Below are 19,936 nucleotides of genomic sequence, written 5' to 3'. Positions count from 1 at the left end.
AAATGATATAAGGCACAGGCTTCTTTAAGCCTCGGTATTTTTTTTCAAGAATGCTCAGCAAAACATTCAGTCACATGATTTTGATCATCATGAATTGTGAATTGAAATAGCGTTTGATGAAACTTTTTCGGTGGGCAAATATTTTTATATGGCCTCAACATTATGACATATTTGTGTACCTTGTAGAAATGCCTAAAATACCAAACTTTTTGCATTTACAAGTGCAAATGACCAGTGGAGCCTTACGTGTTTCTAAGTTTTGGTCAAAGAAGAGGAGACTCTTTGCTTGGCGAATAAAACCACACAATTTTTATCTTGGGACTGTTTACATCACGCACAGAGAGGTAAAAGATTTGCCACGATATTAGGGACACCTCGAAAACAGGACCTCCTACGATATATGCAAGTAGGCCCCTCAATACACGTTAAAAAAATGTTTAATCTAAAATAAAAAGTGACTCTGAAAAAGCACTTGACACTCAAAGGCTTTGCTTATGTGAATTTAAACGTCAGAAAAACTGCCGCTAATAATATCATTTTTGATACAAATGGTTGATGTTGGGCTTACACGTATGGTACTGTAATACTGTATACTTTTGTTAGTACATAGTTACAACTAATATTTCAGTTGGGCTGTTTTTGTTTTTATTTCGTTGACCTATTGGACGCTTACGAGTTAATTTTATTGGGCAGTAGTATTGGGCAGGAGTTTTATGGACACCAAAACTCCATTGTTTGGGTAAATGTATATCATTATGTTTAAAAACGAAGATAGACCAAACACAAATGGGTTGTATTTTTTCCTGTGTTATAAATGTGCCACACAAAACAAAATAAAAGACACGGTGTTAACAAAACAATGAATTGTGCATGCGCCACTATGGGAGTAGTAGTTGGATGTCCAAACATACACGATCATAATAGAACTCGTTTTCATGAGAAACTACGGCTTTTAATAATTCCAACAGGTCAAGTATAAACACTCACAGTTACTTCATAACATGAAGTGAACTAAGAGTTACCTCAAGAGGGCGCTAGACTGATCTGGCGATGACTTTCTTTCCAGTGTGCTAACAATAACGTTAATTTTATGGTAAAACTTGTGATCATGCACACATGCTTTTCAAAAAACTTGCAACAGAAAATTCATCCTTCCTCCATGGCTACACCAACAAGATCCCTATTCGTCAACACTGGTTGAAAGAGTTTGACAGGTCTGATGATTAGCCTCTAGTTCTGTAAATGATTCACTTGAGGGTTCGGCCATGTTCTGTTTTTAGAAGCTCTTTTCGAAATTATTAATTTTATCTGGAAAGGGGGGAGTTAAAATACCTATAAGTAAAAACACTTCCAAAATGCTTACGATTTATTCGTACACTTGTTTTGTTCCATCAATTATTTTTGAAAAGGTTTAAAGTTACCACCATGTCTCTTAGTGGAGCTTGTAATTGGAAGCATCGTCCCTGCCACTTCACATGGAAACTCAACACCGGTAATCGAGTCAACTACGAAAAAATCATTCGGAACATTGACTCCGACTTGGACATAACAGGGAACCTAGCCACTGCGGGAAACTTATTATTCAGATCCTATCTGGAGGTTTCGAACCGTAATTATCATTATGACGTAAGCAAAGCGCTCGAATTCCTCGATAGAGCAGATTATTACGTAACCAACCAAGCACCACCGGATTTTCGTAATGGTTTGAAAAGTGTAGTATTGCTTAACCGAATGTGGATTGATATAATGTTTTACCAATTTCAACATTTTCTGCAAATTTTCAATGAAACAAAGTACCTCCCCTTAGTTTTTGTTTTTGACAAAATCAAAACAATGCTTGAATATTTCAAACATTGTAACAAATAGCGATCTGTTTTTGATTTGCGTTTACGGCTTTCCATAGTTTTCCAACCTGGGTTGGCAAAAACTCGGGCTGTGACGTTGCAAAAGAAAGGTCCGATTTCCAATAAAGTGCGCCAAAATGCTTTAACCCATCAAAGATCCTGTCCCTTCCGAAATACGATTATTTTTTCAAATATGGTCAGTTTCGCTTTGTACTTTGGTTATCGACTAAAGGAGTCTTAGAAATGTAAAATTAATGTTAAAGTTACTAAGTGTATGAATTAATGGCACTTAATAATCATAATCATAATAATATGGATTTACAATGTACACTTTTCCAGAAAACCGATCAAGGCGCCTACTTAAAGGCACTCACACTATTGGTAATTACTCAAAATAATTATTACTCTAAATCCTTATTTGGTAACGAGTAATATTGAGAGCTGTTGATACAGAGCACACAACTTCGTGTGACAAGGGTGTTTTTTCTTTCATTTTTATCTCGCAACTTCAACGACCAATTAAGCTCAAATTTTCACAGGTTTTTTTTTATGCATATGTTGAGATACACCAAGTGAAAAGACTGGTCTTTGACAATTACCAATAGTGTCCAGTGGCTTTATAAAGGAACGTTACAGAATTGGTAAGAAAACAAAATCGTGAAGTTCACAGATTTACATTAAACTTACACCGTCTAATGATGATGATAATAGAAAACATCCCTTGAAATATCTCTGTCTGAAAGTTCATATTATTTTGATGAGAAATGTGTAACTTAACTTTGCATTAGGAGTTTAATGCTCAGTGAGCGTTTTATTTCTTTGTTTTGCACCAATGTCAAGCAAATAATGTGTAATCGGGTTTTCACTATTTTCTTCTACAGAATTGTCAGTTTTACATGTGGATTACATGAAGTGCTTACACTGCCAGCAACTGTTTTGTTAGCAAAACCAATTCAGTAATGTCCCTTCAAATTATTAACAAAAGTTCTTACACAATTTTGTTTACATTGTAAATATTTCCCTCCCAAACCAATAATGTCCTAAAATTAATGTGTAATACCTCTGTAGATTTTCCTGGAATTCGATCTCTGTTAGCCATTGGGATTTTGTTTTTGAATAATAAACCAATAATGAATGAATGGATGAAAGAAACCAATGATAGGCCACATGGAAGAATACGCAAGAACTTCTTTAAGCTGTAGACAGAACCTTCGTAGTCAAGACAGTCATTGTTAAGCGCGGTGTGTAGTTACAGCGCGGCGTAGCTACGGAGACGATACACACACCCTCGATCCCAGTATGTGTGTGTGAGTCAGTCGCAATTACCTCGCGCTACCTACAACTGTCTGTGGCTGTTGCCTGAACGGCAGACAAAATTATAGGCAGCGCCTAACGGCTTGTCATCAAGTTCTGAACCTTGGAGGCAATTTTCTCTGCATTGTCTGTACACCATCGAGTAAGGTCAACGGCGTGGTGTGACTTCAACTCATTGCTTTCTGTCTGTATGCTAACTTCACTTGGTATGCAATCACTGGCACCATCGCACTCTTTGAGGAACTTTCGCATGAGAAGAAAGTTGTAGTTTTCCTCACTGCTGCATGGCTGTGCCTAAACGAAAAACATGGAAACATATTCAAGTATTACTTCACAAACTCCCTGGTCCAGTTTTACAGGACTCGACTAGATCTTGGTCCAATTTCAAGGCTCTGCTTACCGTAAGCAGGGAATTTTGGCTGGTTTGTTTGCGTACCCCCACGACACTATGGGTGGGCATTATTCGTTTACACAGCTAGCGCAGAAATTCGGCACTTGCCCTACAAGCGGAGAATGGTGATCGTAAGCGCAGAACTCGGCGGTAAGCAGAGCCATGAAATTGGGCACTGAACTGACGTGAGCCGAACCCGAAGCCAAATCATGGACAGCGCCCAATTAAAAAAAACAAGCTGTTAAGCAGTAAATACTGCTTGGCAAATTACTATGCTTAGTGAAAAAATGTGTTTCTGCTAAGCATTACTATTATCTGCTTAGCAAGTTTGGTGCTTACAGGCTTTTATATGAAATTGGGCCCTGGTCACCACGACTCGGGTTGAAGCCCGAACTGTACTGTGATTGAATGGGTGCTGTTGCTACTCTGTTGATCTGACATTCAGTTCCGCATCGAGGTTCGGTTGGAATTATAGACCATGTTACGGGGAGGGGGGTTGCCTAAACATGAAACAAATTTATAGTGTTTGGCACCTAAAAAAACTAACTTAGGGTAAAAGGTAAAAGGCTGCACGGACCGGCTCATTTATGGGGGCACGAGTGACTCCTGACCCCTCAAACACTAAATCGGCTTTCAAACACAACATACAAGTAATGTTTTTTTCATGGTAAGATTCGGTTTTTACATATTTTTTTCGTTTTTTGTACACACTCGGAGTTTCTGGCCTAGCGGTCGAGGGGTGTATTATGCCGGTTATACCGTCTTCTTACCTGTAACATAACCTTCAGCAAGTCGTCAGTAGGGGTGATTCCAAGTTGTTTGATACATTTTTTTATATATTTTTTTACTTTTCCCTTCCAGGAGCTTATATCACTTCTTGGGTACATATCTTCAAAAGGGAACTGAACCTCTGCGTCATCTTGGGGGTCGTGGCCCTGTATATAAAGTTGGGCAGAAACGAAATAGTGTTTTTAACTTTTGTGACTGAATTGGTGGTTCAACCTGTCGTTTTTATCGGGGATTCCCCGTTCACCAGTCGCCCAGTAGAGGTCGCCATCACTCTCAGCCAATGATAGACTTTCCTTTGATCTCCGTGTTAGCATGCATTGTTTGACCTTGTGACGTCATTTGCGAAGAGCTTGATGATTGCAATTGGGGGATGTGTCTTACCAAATACGCCTCTCTTAATATTTATGCATGAGGTACGTCACAATGCTAACTCAAAACGAGGCGATGGGCGCAGCCACTGCAAGTGGTGGGGAACGTGCGCCCATAGCCTCATTTTGGGGAAGAATTATGACGTCATGCATAAGTATTAAGAGAGGCGTATACCGCCTCGTTTGATAATAACATGTTGAGAATTTAGATTTGGAATACTACAACCGAACCGGCAGATTTTTAAGTTTTTGTCAATTTTAAGTTTACTTGCCTGTCTTTTCGTCTTCAGCACTTCCTTTAATAGTATGTCCGCCTCCTTGCAAGTGTCTCTACATTTCTCAAGAACTTCATTCGCACTTAGGTCAGCATTCTGCAATATGGACACTTCAAGTTTCAGGTGTGACTTGCGAAGATCCCCTTCGGCCAACTTGTTCACTTTCTCTTCTCCTCTATGCATGCTCCTCTCTCGAACTACTGCCAGCATCTGGACTCATAAAACCATTGCCAAAAGTTATATCCTCATAGTTTGCAAATGAAGCAAACCACAAGACATGCAAAATCTCAGTGTTGTTTCTAAAGTGAAGGGCGTTGTCAGCACATGCTTACATATTATTATTTCCATTGTCTTTACACAATCATACACTCTGGCCAGCCCATAATGATATGATATTCTAAGCTGGACCATGCCACTTGCCATAAAGGTGGGGGGGGGGGCAATCAACATGGGTTTCTGATTTGGTTGATAGCACAAAACCCTACCAGCATCCTTTGTGTATAAATGCTGTTGGTAAAATGCAAAGGGTATAGATGAAGCCCAGTTTTTAAAACAATATTCAATTTACAAACAAAATATCAAAGCTGTAACGCATGTAAAAGAACCTTGTGCACTTTTCGAAAAGAGAAGGGGTTCGCCCCGGTGTTCCTGGCTGTGGCTACTGTATGCGTCGTAACACCTTGTAAAAGCCCTTTTGAGATGCTAAATAATCGGGTCTAAAAATTCATCACGGAAATAACCTATCTTTCTGAAAGTTTGTATATACTCAGCGTCTTGAGTACCTTGTTTGGTAGATACGTGCGCTATACAAGACTTCAATATTATTAAAGCTTAAATTAACCGAGCCAAAACCTGAACATGTTAACAACGCACTAAGATACAACAAACTCAATAAAAAGCTTGTCATATTGAAACCAATCGGGTCCCTTGCTGCAGGGTTGAACAAAACAAAGACCACAACATTGCTGTTTACTTCTGTGTTTGTCTATATTTGAGAGGATTTTGATTCAAACATAAACACCTGTTAAATCTTACCTCGAGGAGTTTCCAGGTACTACCCATCCTTACAACGAAATCTTTGCGGTCTGATAGTATCCTCAAAAGTTCATCTGCCTTATCATACGTCTTGTCCAGCTCTTGTTTCGAATCCTGCAGATGGTTAGAGGATAACATATAAAAGTAAAGATTAATAAAAAATAAAAAATCATTGAAATCATGCCAACATGTCCGGTGCCTATAAAAATAGAGGAACCGGCCTCCTTTCCATGTCTCTACATGGATTAAAAAAAAGTAAACTAGTTGTACCTTCAAATCAGTCACCAGCTTGTCCACCTTCTCTCGCAATTCAGATGAGTCTTTCATGGCGTCATCAAAGATGTTGTATATCTCTTCAACTTTATCGATGCACTGTCGGGCCAGCTTCACTGGACTCTGACCGTTCAAGATTTTTAAGATGGCTTGTGTGTGTATTCCGCTGTGTTTGACATGATTTACCAGAGTGAAGAGTGTTTCGAGAAAGGGGTTCTCGGAGTTGTAGCACGGCTGTACCTGAAAAAACATAAAAATAATAAATATATTCGAAAATAAATCAATCATAAAAATAAATAAATTACAATACTTTTTTTTTAAAGTTAGTTTGTATCCGATTTTACTCAGCTGCTGGTGTCTTTATGTTGCGCGAGTGAGTCGTTATAGAGGGTTGTTGTGGGGTATTGTTGTGTATTGATGTGTTATATTGTTTTATTTGGTTATTTGTTTTCTTTATTCTCTTTCTCATGTGCAAATCATGTCTTTATCTACCAACTGTCACCAACTAGTATCACCGGTTCTTTTAAACAGTCTCCTCAACCATGAAATGTGATGTTGTTGTTGTTCTGTACTTGTCTAACATACTTGATCGCTTGCCACTATTAAATACAAACATCTTCAACCTCGTACTGAATGGGACTGCGAGGCTAGCGGGTGTACAGCGTGCTGCGTATGGTTGCGAGGTTGCTGCGAGGGGTTTTGAGCGGCTTGACTGGTCCCCTGTTGATTGGTCCGAGGTGATGTGGGTGCAGCTGACAAACATCACCTCGGACCAATCAAAACACAGCTTACTTTCGGTCGTCAGCATGCAGTATCTACTCAGTTAAATACTCTCTTCTTGTATACCAAAAACATGTACTTACATGTAATGTTGGTACATAGGACTTGACGTGTGTGAAAGGAATGTAGGTGAAAGGTGATTATGGACGGGGATTGACCTAGGCTCGAGGCCACTCTCTGGCGTTATACACGAAGTGTGACGTCAGATGTTAAGGCTACTATAAAAGGCAAGTCTTGATCGGCGACCCTGTTTTTGTCTACCGGTAGGGGGCACTACATCGACTGTTTTAGAGCCCGACTCGGACGGACTGGGGCGGTCTGCTTAGTTATTTATATTTGATATGGTTTTTGATGTGCAATTGTTGTGACGTTTTTGTCCTTGTGCCCTTTTGTGCCTTTGTTATTTTTATTGTCTGGATCGCCTTTAGATAGTGATTATTTTCGCTTTTTGGTTATCCGCAGGCTTGTTCTCTGTGTAGTCATATTTTTATTGCCTATTCTTTGTATGTTCCGTTTGCCTGGAAATAAATAAATAAAAATAAATAAATAAATAAATACACATCAGGATCAAAACACGTTATAGTATTATCCAGATGTTTGTGAGATATAGATATCTCTTCTCCCGTAATTACAAAATAAACTTCGCCAATAAACTACTAACAACTTGATGTAAACAATGTCGACTTCAACTTTACCTGAACAAGTTTCCTGTAGAGATTTGGGTAGTGCTCTTTAAAGTTAATCTTAAAGTACGATTGAAGTTTTTCTTGAAGTTCTTTCTCTAGATCAGTTCCCACGGGATTTTTCTTCCCAAAAATAAGAGGAAAATATTGATCCCTCCTCTCTTCTTGTTTACCGAGTCCATCTTTCTATTATCAAGAAAAGGAAAAAGAAAACTTACAAAAATACATAACAGTTGAACGTAGCTAATTGCACTTCCATTATTACTTCTTGCGGCAAAATGTTCAACCAAAAATAGCTGGTAACAGGAGGTTAAACTAAATACAATATATATCGAGTTTCATAAGAGTGCATTTTTTGTCGTTTTTTTTATTTTGTTCAGTGACTCAATTAAGGCCTATTCATATAGTCATTGGAAAAAAAAACGGAGTGGAAAAAATATCAAAAGTTTGTCTCAGTGTCACCATTTTTTTTTTTTTTATTATTAATCTGTACCTCAAATTTGACAATGATGTGATCCAACAGAGGGCGTAATTTCTCACAGCAGTCGACGGCAGCGTACATCTCTTCTTTGGAAACGCTTTCGGTTGAACTTTCCCCCCGTCCATCCATTGCTAACCATCCGTTGTTGATCTGGAATCTCTCTTCGAGTACTTTCTTCTCCATTTCGAAGTGTTGCACCCATGCCTGCCTGAAGAAGGCATCCTCACGCAAAGTGGTCGAAATGCTTTGCTTGATCTTCTTGCAGTCCAACTCAAATGTGTCTTTGTCGGTGTCTCGACTATTCACACTACTCACAAAGGAACGTGGTTTCTCATCTCGATGCAAGCAATCACTCAGCTGCTGTGAACAGCAGATGTCCATTTCTGCAAGGATCTGAATTAATTCATTGGATAACTATTTTTGGATAACTATTTTGGGGTAAGGAAGACCTATAGTCTAACTGCCCTACTTATCTCACGAAGACGTTGAAGACACAAACCCAGGATCAAAGGACCTGAGTCACTAAACATAGGTGCGTAGAGTGAGTGAATCGACTAGTTACAAAGGATCTAGACATTGATTACACTCGGCATGAATGGAAGAAAATAAAAAGTCATTAAAAAAAGGGCACGCGCATACACAACAACAATAAAAATAACTATCCGATGAATTAAATTACCTCCAGAACCTTAGATTTTGCGGTCGTAGGTTTTGTTATTAAAGGGCAGTGGACACTATTGGTAATTACTCAAAATAATTATTAGCATAAAACCTTTCTTGGTGGCGAGTAGTGGGGAGAGGTTGATGGTATAAAACATTGTGAGAAACGGCTCCCTCTGAAGTGACATAGTTTTCGAGAAAGAAGTAATTTTCCACGAATTTGATTTCGAGACCTCAGATTTAGAACTCGAGGTCTCGAAATCAACCATCTAAACGCACACAACTTCGTTTGACAAGTGTTATTTTTCTTTCATTGTTATCTCGCAACTTCGATGACCGATTGAGCTCAAATTTTCACAGGTTTGTTATTTTATGCATATGTTGAGATACACCAACTGTGTAGGCTAGTCTTTGACAATTACCAATAGTGTCCACTGTCTTTAAAGGTGTTTCCCACTATTTGAGGTTTCCTTCCTAAGTCAGAAGGCAACAGGAGTTTATTGAAACATTCATAAATCACAACTCTAATTTTCGCTGATTCTTTTTGTACATTTTTTTTGTATATATATATAACAAATGTCAGCATACCTGAAGGAACTTTGATCGTGACGTTTTCTTGAGGAACCCCTTCTTAATCAGTCGTAACATCTCCAAACTGGCGACAAGGCTTCCACATCTAACAGCTTCACGATATGGCTCAATACAATCAGACTCAACTTCAATCCGACTCTGCTGAGATGTGTTTGTTTCAAGGTTGAAATGGGCGATAGCTAAAGCCGTATCAGACAATAACTTTCGCACCCTGCTTAAATCTAGACCCTGCTTCCTTGCATCATAAACATTCCGGCGAGCCTTCTTGTAACAATCTCTGACATCTTCTGCTGGTTTCTTACTCATCTCTTTTTCACTACCCCATTTTAGATACGCTGCCGCAAGGTAGAATGGAATGTTCAGATCGGATTCCGGATTCAACTTTTCTAAACTCCCTATAGCCTTCTCAAAGTCCAAGTTTTGAAAGTACAAAATTCCAAGACGTAGCTTTTCGTTTTCTTGGCCCAGGTAATGACTGTGTAGCTTTTTAAATGCAGTCGCACTTGCGGCCTTTGCCTTACTTACTTGAAACTCCCATTTGCACGTTTTTTCATCAAGGTGTTCAAATGATGACAGTAAATCCATTACCTTTTGCAACATGTTAAAGTCTGAAGCAGACCCTGTCTCAGAATAGTCATAGTAAACAATTAATTTGTTGACTGTTGAATAATGTTCCGACTTCTGCAGAATGTCATCGTAACAACGCCTCTTCGCATCATCATCTGTTTCTTGATCTGTAAGTAGCTCCACCTTCTTCAAAGCAGCTACGAAATGCATCGGTTCATCTTCTAGACATTTATCGAACTCTTCGAGGGCCTTTTGGGTATATTGTTTTTTCTCTTCAGCGCTACTCTCCTTGTATTTTGCCTTAGCCATGTAGCACAATGCCAGCTGATTGTGGCTTTCCGGAACATCATAATTTGATTTGATTTTCTGGTAAAAGACAGAACGATATTTTGATATAGCCTGATCCAAAAAACCTGTGGTACGTCTGTAAAATCGCATCAAGTTGTTAAAAATAGCTTCCACTTCGGGAACCTTTTTATGTGCCTCTTCCAGGTGCTTTTTAGCCTCGTTTGTTCTACCTTTGCGTCGACTTAAGTTCAGTCCTAGGTATGAATTGCCATATTGGTATTCGTCGTTTACTCTGATCAGTTGCTCGCAGTATTCTTTCTCCTTGTCCATTAGCTTCTTGCCGTATTCGTCTAGGTCTTCATACAAACTCCCAACAGGTCTCTCAAATCGCATGATCCTCCCGGTTACCAGAATAGCTCCAAATAGAAAGCCTGCATTATCCGGAAACACATTGAGTGCCTCTTCGTAGATCTGCAGAGACCTTTTAAACATAGTAGGCCCTAAACGTGTAAGAGCACTTGCCAATAGCGTTTTTACAACAAGCTTGTCTGTTTCATCCTGTCCTACACCACTCAGCTTGACCAATAGTTTGACTTCCTCTTCGGTATTATGAGAGTTGTGCTCTATCCATATACGGTTCAGAATTGCCACCCTTCTGTAGCCAGGCTGCAACTTTCGTTCTGTTTTAATACTGTCTATGTAAACGTCTGCTTTGTCCAGGAACTCCCGCGCTTTCTTGACGTTCCAGCGTAATCTGCGGTCGGATACTTCTAGATAAGCTCTAAACAGCAGTTGATCAACTCGAAGCAAATCTGGGGTCATTTTCAAATCGCGGTCTATTCTACGTATGATCCCTTCAAAATCAGTAAGATCACCAGCAGAAAGATTCCAGGTGAAATGGCACGGCTGCTCTTTCCAATGAAGTGGTTCAGTAGTCGAGGACATGATTGAACTGTTGATTGAAAACAAAATAATGGAGTCCATTCGTTTTCTATTAATATTCAATGGGAAGGAATTCTGATGAGGCATTTATATTGTTGTATATTTGGTTTGCGGTAACACCATGTGTGTATCTACTTGCCAGGTAGAGTTTGGTTTCTGCCAAAAAAATAAAAAACATATTTTGTACACCATCGATGTAAATTTTGGTTGTCTCTTCGGTATTTCTAAGACAAAACCAATAATGTCCATTTTAAAATCCCGGTTTTTGCAGTTAACATATCATTCAATCTTGATGCTTGACTTCGTGACCTCAAATTCTAAATGAGGTCGTACAATCAAATTCATGGAAAATTACATCTTTCTCGAAAACTACGTCACTTCAGAGGGAGCCGTTTCTCACAATGTTTTATACTATCAACCTCTCCCCATTACTCGTTACCAAGTAAGGTTTTATGACAATAATTATTTTGAGTAATTACCAATAGTGTCCACTGCCTATAAGTATTTTTTACTGCTGTCGTATTCAGCAGTAGTTAGTTAGGCCTACTCCAATTAAGCTAAGGTATTTTGTTATTTGAGGGAATGAGAAATTACGTCTTTCTCAAAAACTATGTTACTTTAATGGAGGGAGCCGTTTCTAACAATGTTTTATTCTTTCAACAGCTCTCCGTTGCTCGTTATCGAGTAAGATTTTATATCATGCGAAGCAATGTGCTTGAAATTGCAACTACATTACACTACAACTGGTCATCGAAGTTGGGAGAAAGTTTAGAAGTAAAAAACACCTTTGGTGAATTAAAGGCAGTGGATACTATTGGTGCCACAGTTTTCGAGAAAGAAGTAATTTTCGAAGAATTTGATTTCGAGACCTCATATTTATAACTTGAGGTCGTCTCGAAATCAACCATCTAAACGCACACAACTTCGTGCGACAAGGGTGTTTTTATTATCTCACAAGTTCGATGACCGATTGAGCTAAAATTTTCACAGGTTTGATATTTTATGCACAAAAAAAAACAAAGTTCACAGACTTACAAATAACTTACAGGGTTTACAGAAGGTAGTGGTGAAATACTTCTCTTGAAATATTATTCCACGAAATTGCTTTACTTTTTGAGAAAACAGTAAAACAATTTTAATTCTCGTTAACGAGAATTACGGATTTATTTTAAACACATGTCATGACACGGCGAAACGCGCGGATTCAAGGGTGGGTTTTCTCGTTATTTTCCCCCGACTCCGATCACCGATTAAGCCCAAAGTTGTGATAGAAGTTGTGATACACGAAGTGTGGGCCTTGGACAATACAGTTTACCGAAAGGGTCCAGTGCCTTTAAGCACCGAACAAGTAAACCAGTTCTATAGTGATTGACCTTGGGGCAAAGTCATGGCTACAGCAGCAAAATACCTTGCGTGTACAAAAACTTCAATGTGAACATTGTGGATGATGATTGTTATGCATGGTGGATGATGATTGTTATGCTAATCATAGATGTTATCACATACATGAACATTTTGAGCAGGGAACCATTTGTACGTCTAGTCTATGGGATTTGAGGCATTGCAATGTGATATATTAAAATGTTTGCAAGGTAGATTTTGATCTTTTGAGAACGTGTCTTGCTTTTTATTCTACTAACGATCAGTAAGCGTTGCAGGAAGTATTTTGAAATATAATAACTTGAATTTTTTTCACTGTATCTTTTTAAAATTGTATGATTTATTAAAGCATCCAAAGCACACAAGTCAAACCATCAAAGAGCCTTTTGATCACATTTATCTGGTTTAACAAATTTCAAGATTAAATGTCGACTTTTTAGCTGCACAAAAGAAGAAAAAAGGGGGAAAAAGATCCGACGTGTGGTCAAGGAGTATTTTTTTTTTTCAAAATCAACGCTTCCAGATACACACACTTAAACAGTGCAAGTGGTTCTTCTTATAAATTGATTGGTTTAGGCCTATTTCAATAAGAATCCACAGCCTTTAATGACAGCAAATCGGGCATGGACAACAGTAACAGCAACTTAGACATGGACAACAATGGCAGCAACTAAGACATTAACAACAACGACCATAGCTAAGTCGAGATGGACAACAATGACAGCAACTCAGACATGGACAACAATGACAGCAACTCAGACATGGACAACAATGACAGCAACTCAGACATGGACAACAATGACAGCAACTTAGACATTGACAACAACGATAGCAACTCAGACATGGACAACAATGACAGCAACTCAGACATGGACAACAATGACAGCAACTTAGACATTGACAACAACGATAGCAACTAAGACATGGACAACAATGACAGCAACTAAGACAAGGCACAACAATGACAGCAACTAAGACAAGGCACAACAATGACAGCAACTCAGACATGGACAACAATGACCATAGCTAAGTCAAGACGAACAACAATGACAGCAACTCAGAAATGGACAACAATACACATTTCAGACATGGACAACAATGATAGCAACTAAGACATGGACAACATGACCGCAGCTAAGAAATGGACAGCAATGAAAGTAACTCAGACATCAGCAGCTCAGACATGGACAACCATGACCACAGCTAAGACATGGACAATGACTGCATTTCAGACAGGGACATCAATGATAGCAACTCAATCATAGTCAACAATGACAGCAACTTAGACATGGACAACAATGAAAGTAACTCAGACATGGACGGACAACAATGACAACAACTCAGAAAATGGACAACAATGACCGCAGCTCAGACATGGACAACAATGATAGCAACTCAGACATGCACAACAATGACAACAAATAAGACATTGACCACAATGACAGCAACCCAGACTTTGACAACAATGATAGCAGCTAAGACATGGACAACAATGACATCATTTCAGACATGGACAACAATGACAGCAACTCAGACATTAACAACAACGACCATAGCTAAGTCGAGATGGACAACAATGACAGCAACTCAGACATGGACAACAATGACAGCAACTCAGACATGGACAACAATGACAGCAACTCAGACATGGACAACAATGACAGCAACTAAGACAAGGCACAACAATGACAGCAACTAAGACAAGGCACAACAATGACAGCAACTCAGACATGGACAACAATGACAGCAACTAAGACAAGGCACAACAATGACAGCAACTAAGACAAGGCACAACAATGACAGCAACTCAGACATGGACAACAATGACCATAGCTAAGTCAAGACGAACAACAATGACAGCAACTCAGAAATGGACAACAATACACATTTCAGACATGGACAACAATGATAGCAACTAAGACATGGACAACATGACCGCAGCTAAGAAATGGACAGCAATGAAAGTAACTCAGACATCAGCAGCTCAGACATGGACAACCATGACCACAGCTAAGACATGGACAATGACTGCATTTCAGACAGGGACATCAATGATAGCAACTCAATCATAGTCAACAATGACAGCAACTTAGACATGGACAACAATGAAAGTAACTCAGACATGGACGGACAACAATGACAACAACTCAGAAAATGGACAACAAGGACCGCAGCTCAGACATGGACAACAATGACAACAACTAAGACATTGACCACAATGACAGCAACCCAGACTTTGACAACAATGATAGCAGCTAAGACATGGACAACAATGACATCATTTCAGACATGGACAACAATGACAGCAACTCAGACATGGACAACAATGACAGCAACTCAGACATGGACAACAATGACAGCAACTCAGACATGGACAACAATGACAGCAACTCAAACGTGGACAACAATGACAGCAACTAAGACATGGACAACAATGACCGCAGCTAAGACATGTACAACAATGACAGCAACTCAGACATGGACAACAATGATAGCAACTCAGACATGGGCAACAATGACAGCAACTCAGACATGGACAACAATGACAGCAAATAAGACATGGACAACAATGACAGCAACTCAGACATGGACAACAATGACAGCAACTCAAACGTGGACAACAATGACAGCAACTTAGACATGGACAACAATGAAAGTAACTCAGACATGGACGGACAATAATGACAACAACTCAGAAAATGGACAACAAGGACCGCAGCTCAGACATGGACAACAATGATAGCAACTCAGACATGGACAACAATGACAACAACTAAGACATTGACCACAATGACAGCAACCCAGACTTTAACAACAATGATAGCAGCTAAGGCATGGACAACAATGACATCATTTCAGACATGGACAACAATGACCGCAGCTAAGACATGTACAACAATGACAGCAACTCAGACATGGACAACAATGACAGCAACTCAGACATGGACAACAATGACAGCAACTCAAACGTGGACAACAATGACAGCAACTAAGACATGGACAACAATGACCGCAGCTAAGACATTTACAACAATGACAGCAACTCAGACATGGACAACAATGACAGCAACTCAGACATGGACAACAATGACAGCAACTCAGACATGGACAACAATAACAGCAAATAAGACATGGACAACAATGACAGCAACTCAGACATGGACAACAATGACAGCAACTCAAACGTGGACAACAATGACAGCAACTTAGACATGGACAACAATGACAGCAACTCAGACATGGACATCAATGACAGCAACTTAGACATGGACAACAATGACCGCAGCTAAGACATTTACAACAATGACAGCAACTCAGACATGGACAACAATGACAGCAACTCAAACGTGGACAACAATGACAGCAACTAAGACATGGACAACAATGACCGCAGCTAAGACATGTACAACAATGACAGCAACTCAGACATGGACATCAATGACAGCAACCCAGACTTTGACAACAATGATAGCAGCTAAGACATGGACAACAATGACATCATTTCAGACATGGACAACAATGACAGCAACTCAGACATGGACAACAATGACAGCAACTCAGACATGGACAACAATGACAGCAACTCAGACATGGACAACAATGACAGCAACTCAAACGTGGACAACAATGACAGCAACTAAGACATGGACAACAATGACCGCAGCTAAGACATGTACAACAATGACAGCAACTCAGACATGGACAACAATGATAGCAACTCAGACATGGGCAACAATGACAGCAACTCAGACATGGACAACAATGACAGCAAATAAGACATGGACAACAATGACAGCAACTCAGACATGGACAACAATGACAGCAACTCAAACGTGGACAACAATGACAGCAACTTAGACATGGACAACAATGAAAGTAACTCAGACATGGACGGACAATAATGACAACAACTCAGAAAATGGACAACAAGGACCGCAGCTCAGACATGGACAACAATGATAGCAACTCAGACATGGACAACAATGACAACAACTAAGACATTGACCACAATGACAGCAACCCAGACTTTAACAACAATGATAGCAGCTAAGGCATGGACAACAATGACATCATTTCAGACATGGACAACAATGACCGCAGCTAAGACATGTACAACAATGACAGCAACTCAGACATGGACAACAATGACAGCAACTCAGACATGGACAACAATGACAGCAACTCAAACGTGGACAACAATGACAGCAACTAAGACATGGACAACAATGACCGCAGCTAAGACATTTACAACAATGACAGCAACTCAGACATGGACAACAATGACAGCAACTCAGACATGGACAACAATGACAGCAACTCAGACATGGACAACAATAACAGCAAATAAGACATGGACAACAATGACAGCAACTCAGACATGGACAACAATGACAGCAACTCAAACGTGGACAACAATGACAGCAACTTAGACATGGACAACAATGACAGCAACTCAGACATGGACATCAATGACAGCAACTTAGACATGGACAACAATGACCGCAGCTAAGACATTTACAACAATGACAGCAACTCAGACATGGACAACAATGACAGCAACTCAAACGTGGACAACAATGACAGCAACTAAGACATGGACAACAATGACCGCAGCTAAGACATGTACAACAATGACAGCAACTCAGACATGGACATCAATGACAGCAACTCAGACATGGACAACAATGACAGCAAATAAGACATGGACAACAATGACAGCAACTAAGACATGGACAACAATGACAGCAACTGAGACATGGACAACAATGACAGCAACTGAGACATGGACAACAATGACAGCAACTTAGACATGTACAACAATGACAGCAACTCAGACATGGACAACAATGACAGCAACTCAGACATGGACAACAATGACAGCAACTCAAACGTGGACAACAATGACAGCAACTTAGACATGGACAACAATGAAAGTAACTCAGACATGGACGGACAATAATGACAACAACTCAGAAAATGGACAACAAGGACCGCAGCTCAGACATGGACAACAATGATAGCAACTCAGACATGGACAACAATGACAACAACTAAGACATTGACCACAATGACAGCAACCCAGACTTTAACAACAATGATAGCAGCTAAGGCATGGACAACAATGACATCATTTCAGACATGGACAACAATGACCGCAGCTAAGACATGTACAACAATGACAGCAACTCAGACATGGACAACAATGACAGCAACTCAGACATGGACAACAATGACAGCAACTCAAACGTGGACAACAATGACAGCAACTAAGACATGGACAACAATGACCGCAGCTAAGACATTTACAACAATGACAGCAACTCAGACATGGACAACAATGACAGCAACTCAGACATGGACAACAATGACAGCAACTCAGACATGGACAACAATAACAGCAAATAAGACATGGACAACAATGACAGCAACTCAGACATGGACAACAATGACAGCAACTCAAACGTGGACAACAATGACAGCAACTAAGACATGGACAACAATGACCGCAGCGAAGACATGTACAACAATGACAGCAACTCAGACATGGACATCAATGACAGCAACTCAGACATGGACAACAATGACAGCAAATAAGACATGGACAACAATGACAGCAACTAAGACATGGACAACAATGACAGCAACTGAGACATGGACAACAATGACAGCAACTGAGACATGGACAACAATGACAGCAACTTAGACATGGACACGTTGACAGCAACTCAGACATGGACAACAATGACAGCAACTCAGACATGGACAACAATGACAGCAACTCAAACGTGGACAACAATGACAGCAACTAAGACATGGACAACAATGACCGCAGCTAAGACATTTACAACAATGACAGCAACTCAGATATGGACAACAAGGACAGCAACTCAGACATGGACAACAATGACAGCAACTCAGACATGGACAACAATGACAGCAACTCAAACGTGGACAACAATGACAGCAACTAAGACATGGACAACAATGACAGCAACTTAGACATGGACAACAATGACAGCAACTCAGACATGGACAACAATGACAGCAACTCAAACGTGGACAACAATGACAGCAACTAAGACATGGACAACAATGACAGCAACTTAGACATGGACAACAATGACAGCAACTAAGACATGGACAACAATGACAGCAACTTAGACATGGACAACAATGACCGCAGCTCAGACATGGACAACAATGACAGCAACTCAGACATGGACAACAATGACAGCAACTCAGACATGGACAACAATGACAGCAACTCAGACATGGACAACAATGACAGCAACTCAGACATGGACAACAATGACAGCAACTTAGACATGGACAACAATGACAGCAACTCAGACATGGACAACAATGACAGCAACTCAGACATGGACAACAATGACAGCAACTCAGACATGGACAACAATGACAGCAACTTAGACATGGACAACAATGACAGCAACTTAGACATGGACAACAATGACAGCAACTAAGACATGGACAACAATGACAACAACTCAGACATGGCCAACATCATATATATCAACTAACAAAAAGAAACAATGACAGAAACTTTACGTTGATAATAATGACAGCAACTAAATACATGGAAAACAGTGATATCAACTTAAAAAAGAAACAGTGACAGCAACTCAGACATTGACAATAATAACAGCAACTAGGACACGGACAACAAATGACAGCAACTCAAACATGGACAGCAATGACAGCAACTTAGACATTGTCAATAAAGACAGCAACCATGACATGGACAACAATGACACCAACACTGAAATGGACAACAACAAAGAGGAACGCACTAGTCCTGGTGGGACAATTGACAGTAAAACATGTTGGTAAACAAGCGAAACCGTATACTATAAAAGTAAAACAATTAAACTTACTTGATGTTTAATACTCTCTTCACAACCTAGATAAGCCTCTCCGAAAAGAAATCATCCAAAGGTACGGGTTGTCTTGCCAATTTCCTGATGACCATACTCAATCTCCAACCAAGCCCGAAGTGAAAATAAACAGCTGCGTCGTTGGTACTCAGCCGCACTGGTACCTTTCAAAGATGCAAGTTACGCATGAATTCACCCTTTTTATGACGTTTTAGTTATTTTAGGAAAAGTGCACAAGTTATGATGACGTAGAGCACACCTCAATGATTATGCAAAACAAATCAATTTGCTTAGAAAATACGTGAGTCTTGGGTCATTGCACTTTCAGAGGGACTGAAAACTTTTGTACAAAACGACAGTCAAGTATTCAACAAAGTCG

General features: G+C 39.8%; 1 protein-coding gene across 1 annotated transcript; it reads right to left on the bottom strand.

The window, feature by feature from the left end:
• Positions 1 to 13: 13 nt before the first annotated feature.
• On the bottom strand, positions 14 to 19,683 carry LOC139945568 (uncharacterized). Its single transcript, XM_071942961.1, has 9 exons — positions 19,558 to 19,683; positions 9,482 to 11,291; positions 8,246 to 8,626; positions 7,765 to 7,938; positions 6,287 to 6,529; positions 6,017 to 6,130; positions 4,979 to 5,191; positions 4,320 to 4,484; positions 14 to 3,452 (listed from the first exon to the last, which is right to left on the bottom strand). The coding sequence occupies exons 2-9, from the start codon at positions 11,282 to 11,284 to the stop codon at positions 3,234 to 3,236; spliced, it is 3,312 nt and encodes a 1,103-aa protein (XP_071799062.1). The 5' UTR covers positions 11,285 to 11,291; positions 19,558 to 19,683; the 3' UTR covers positions 14 to 3,233.
• Positions 19,684 to 19,936: the final 253 nt, after the last annotated feature.

The sequence above is a fragment of the Asterias amurensis genome, chromosome 12 (genome assembly GCF_032118995.1).
Source record: "Asterias amurensis chromosome 12, ASM3211899v1".
In the NCBI taxonomy this organism is placed as follows: domain Eukaryota; kingdom Metazoa; phylum Echinodermata; class Asteroidea; order Forcipulatida; family Asteriidae; genus Asterias; species Asterias amurensis.
The sequence above is the reverse complement of the archived record's forward strand: the minus strand, read 5'-3'. Positions and strand labels throughout refer to the sequence as shown.

What these genes read in the sequence shown, in the direction of transcription:
- LOC139945568 (XM_071942961.1), bottom strand. Translation starts at nt 11,284, where the DNA reads ATGTCCTCGACTACTGAACCACTTCATTGGAAAGAGCAGCCGTGCCAT. An exon ending in GTACCTGGAAACTCCTCGAG is followed by an intron (nt 5,192 to 6,016) that starts GTAAGATTTAAC and finishes TTATGAGTCCAG; the next exon opens with ATGCTGGCAGTAGTTCGAGA. An exon ending in TGCTGAAGACGAAAAGACAG is followed by an intron (nt 4,485 to 4,978) that starts GCAAGTAAACTT and finishes CTTTATATACAG; the next exon opens with GGCCACGACCCCCAAGATGA.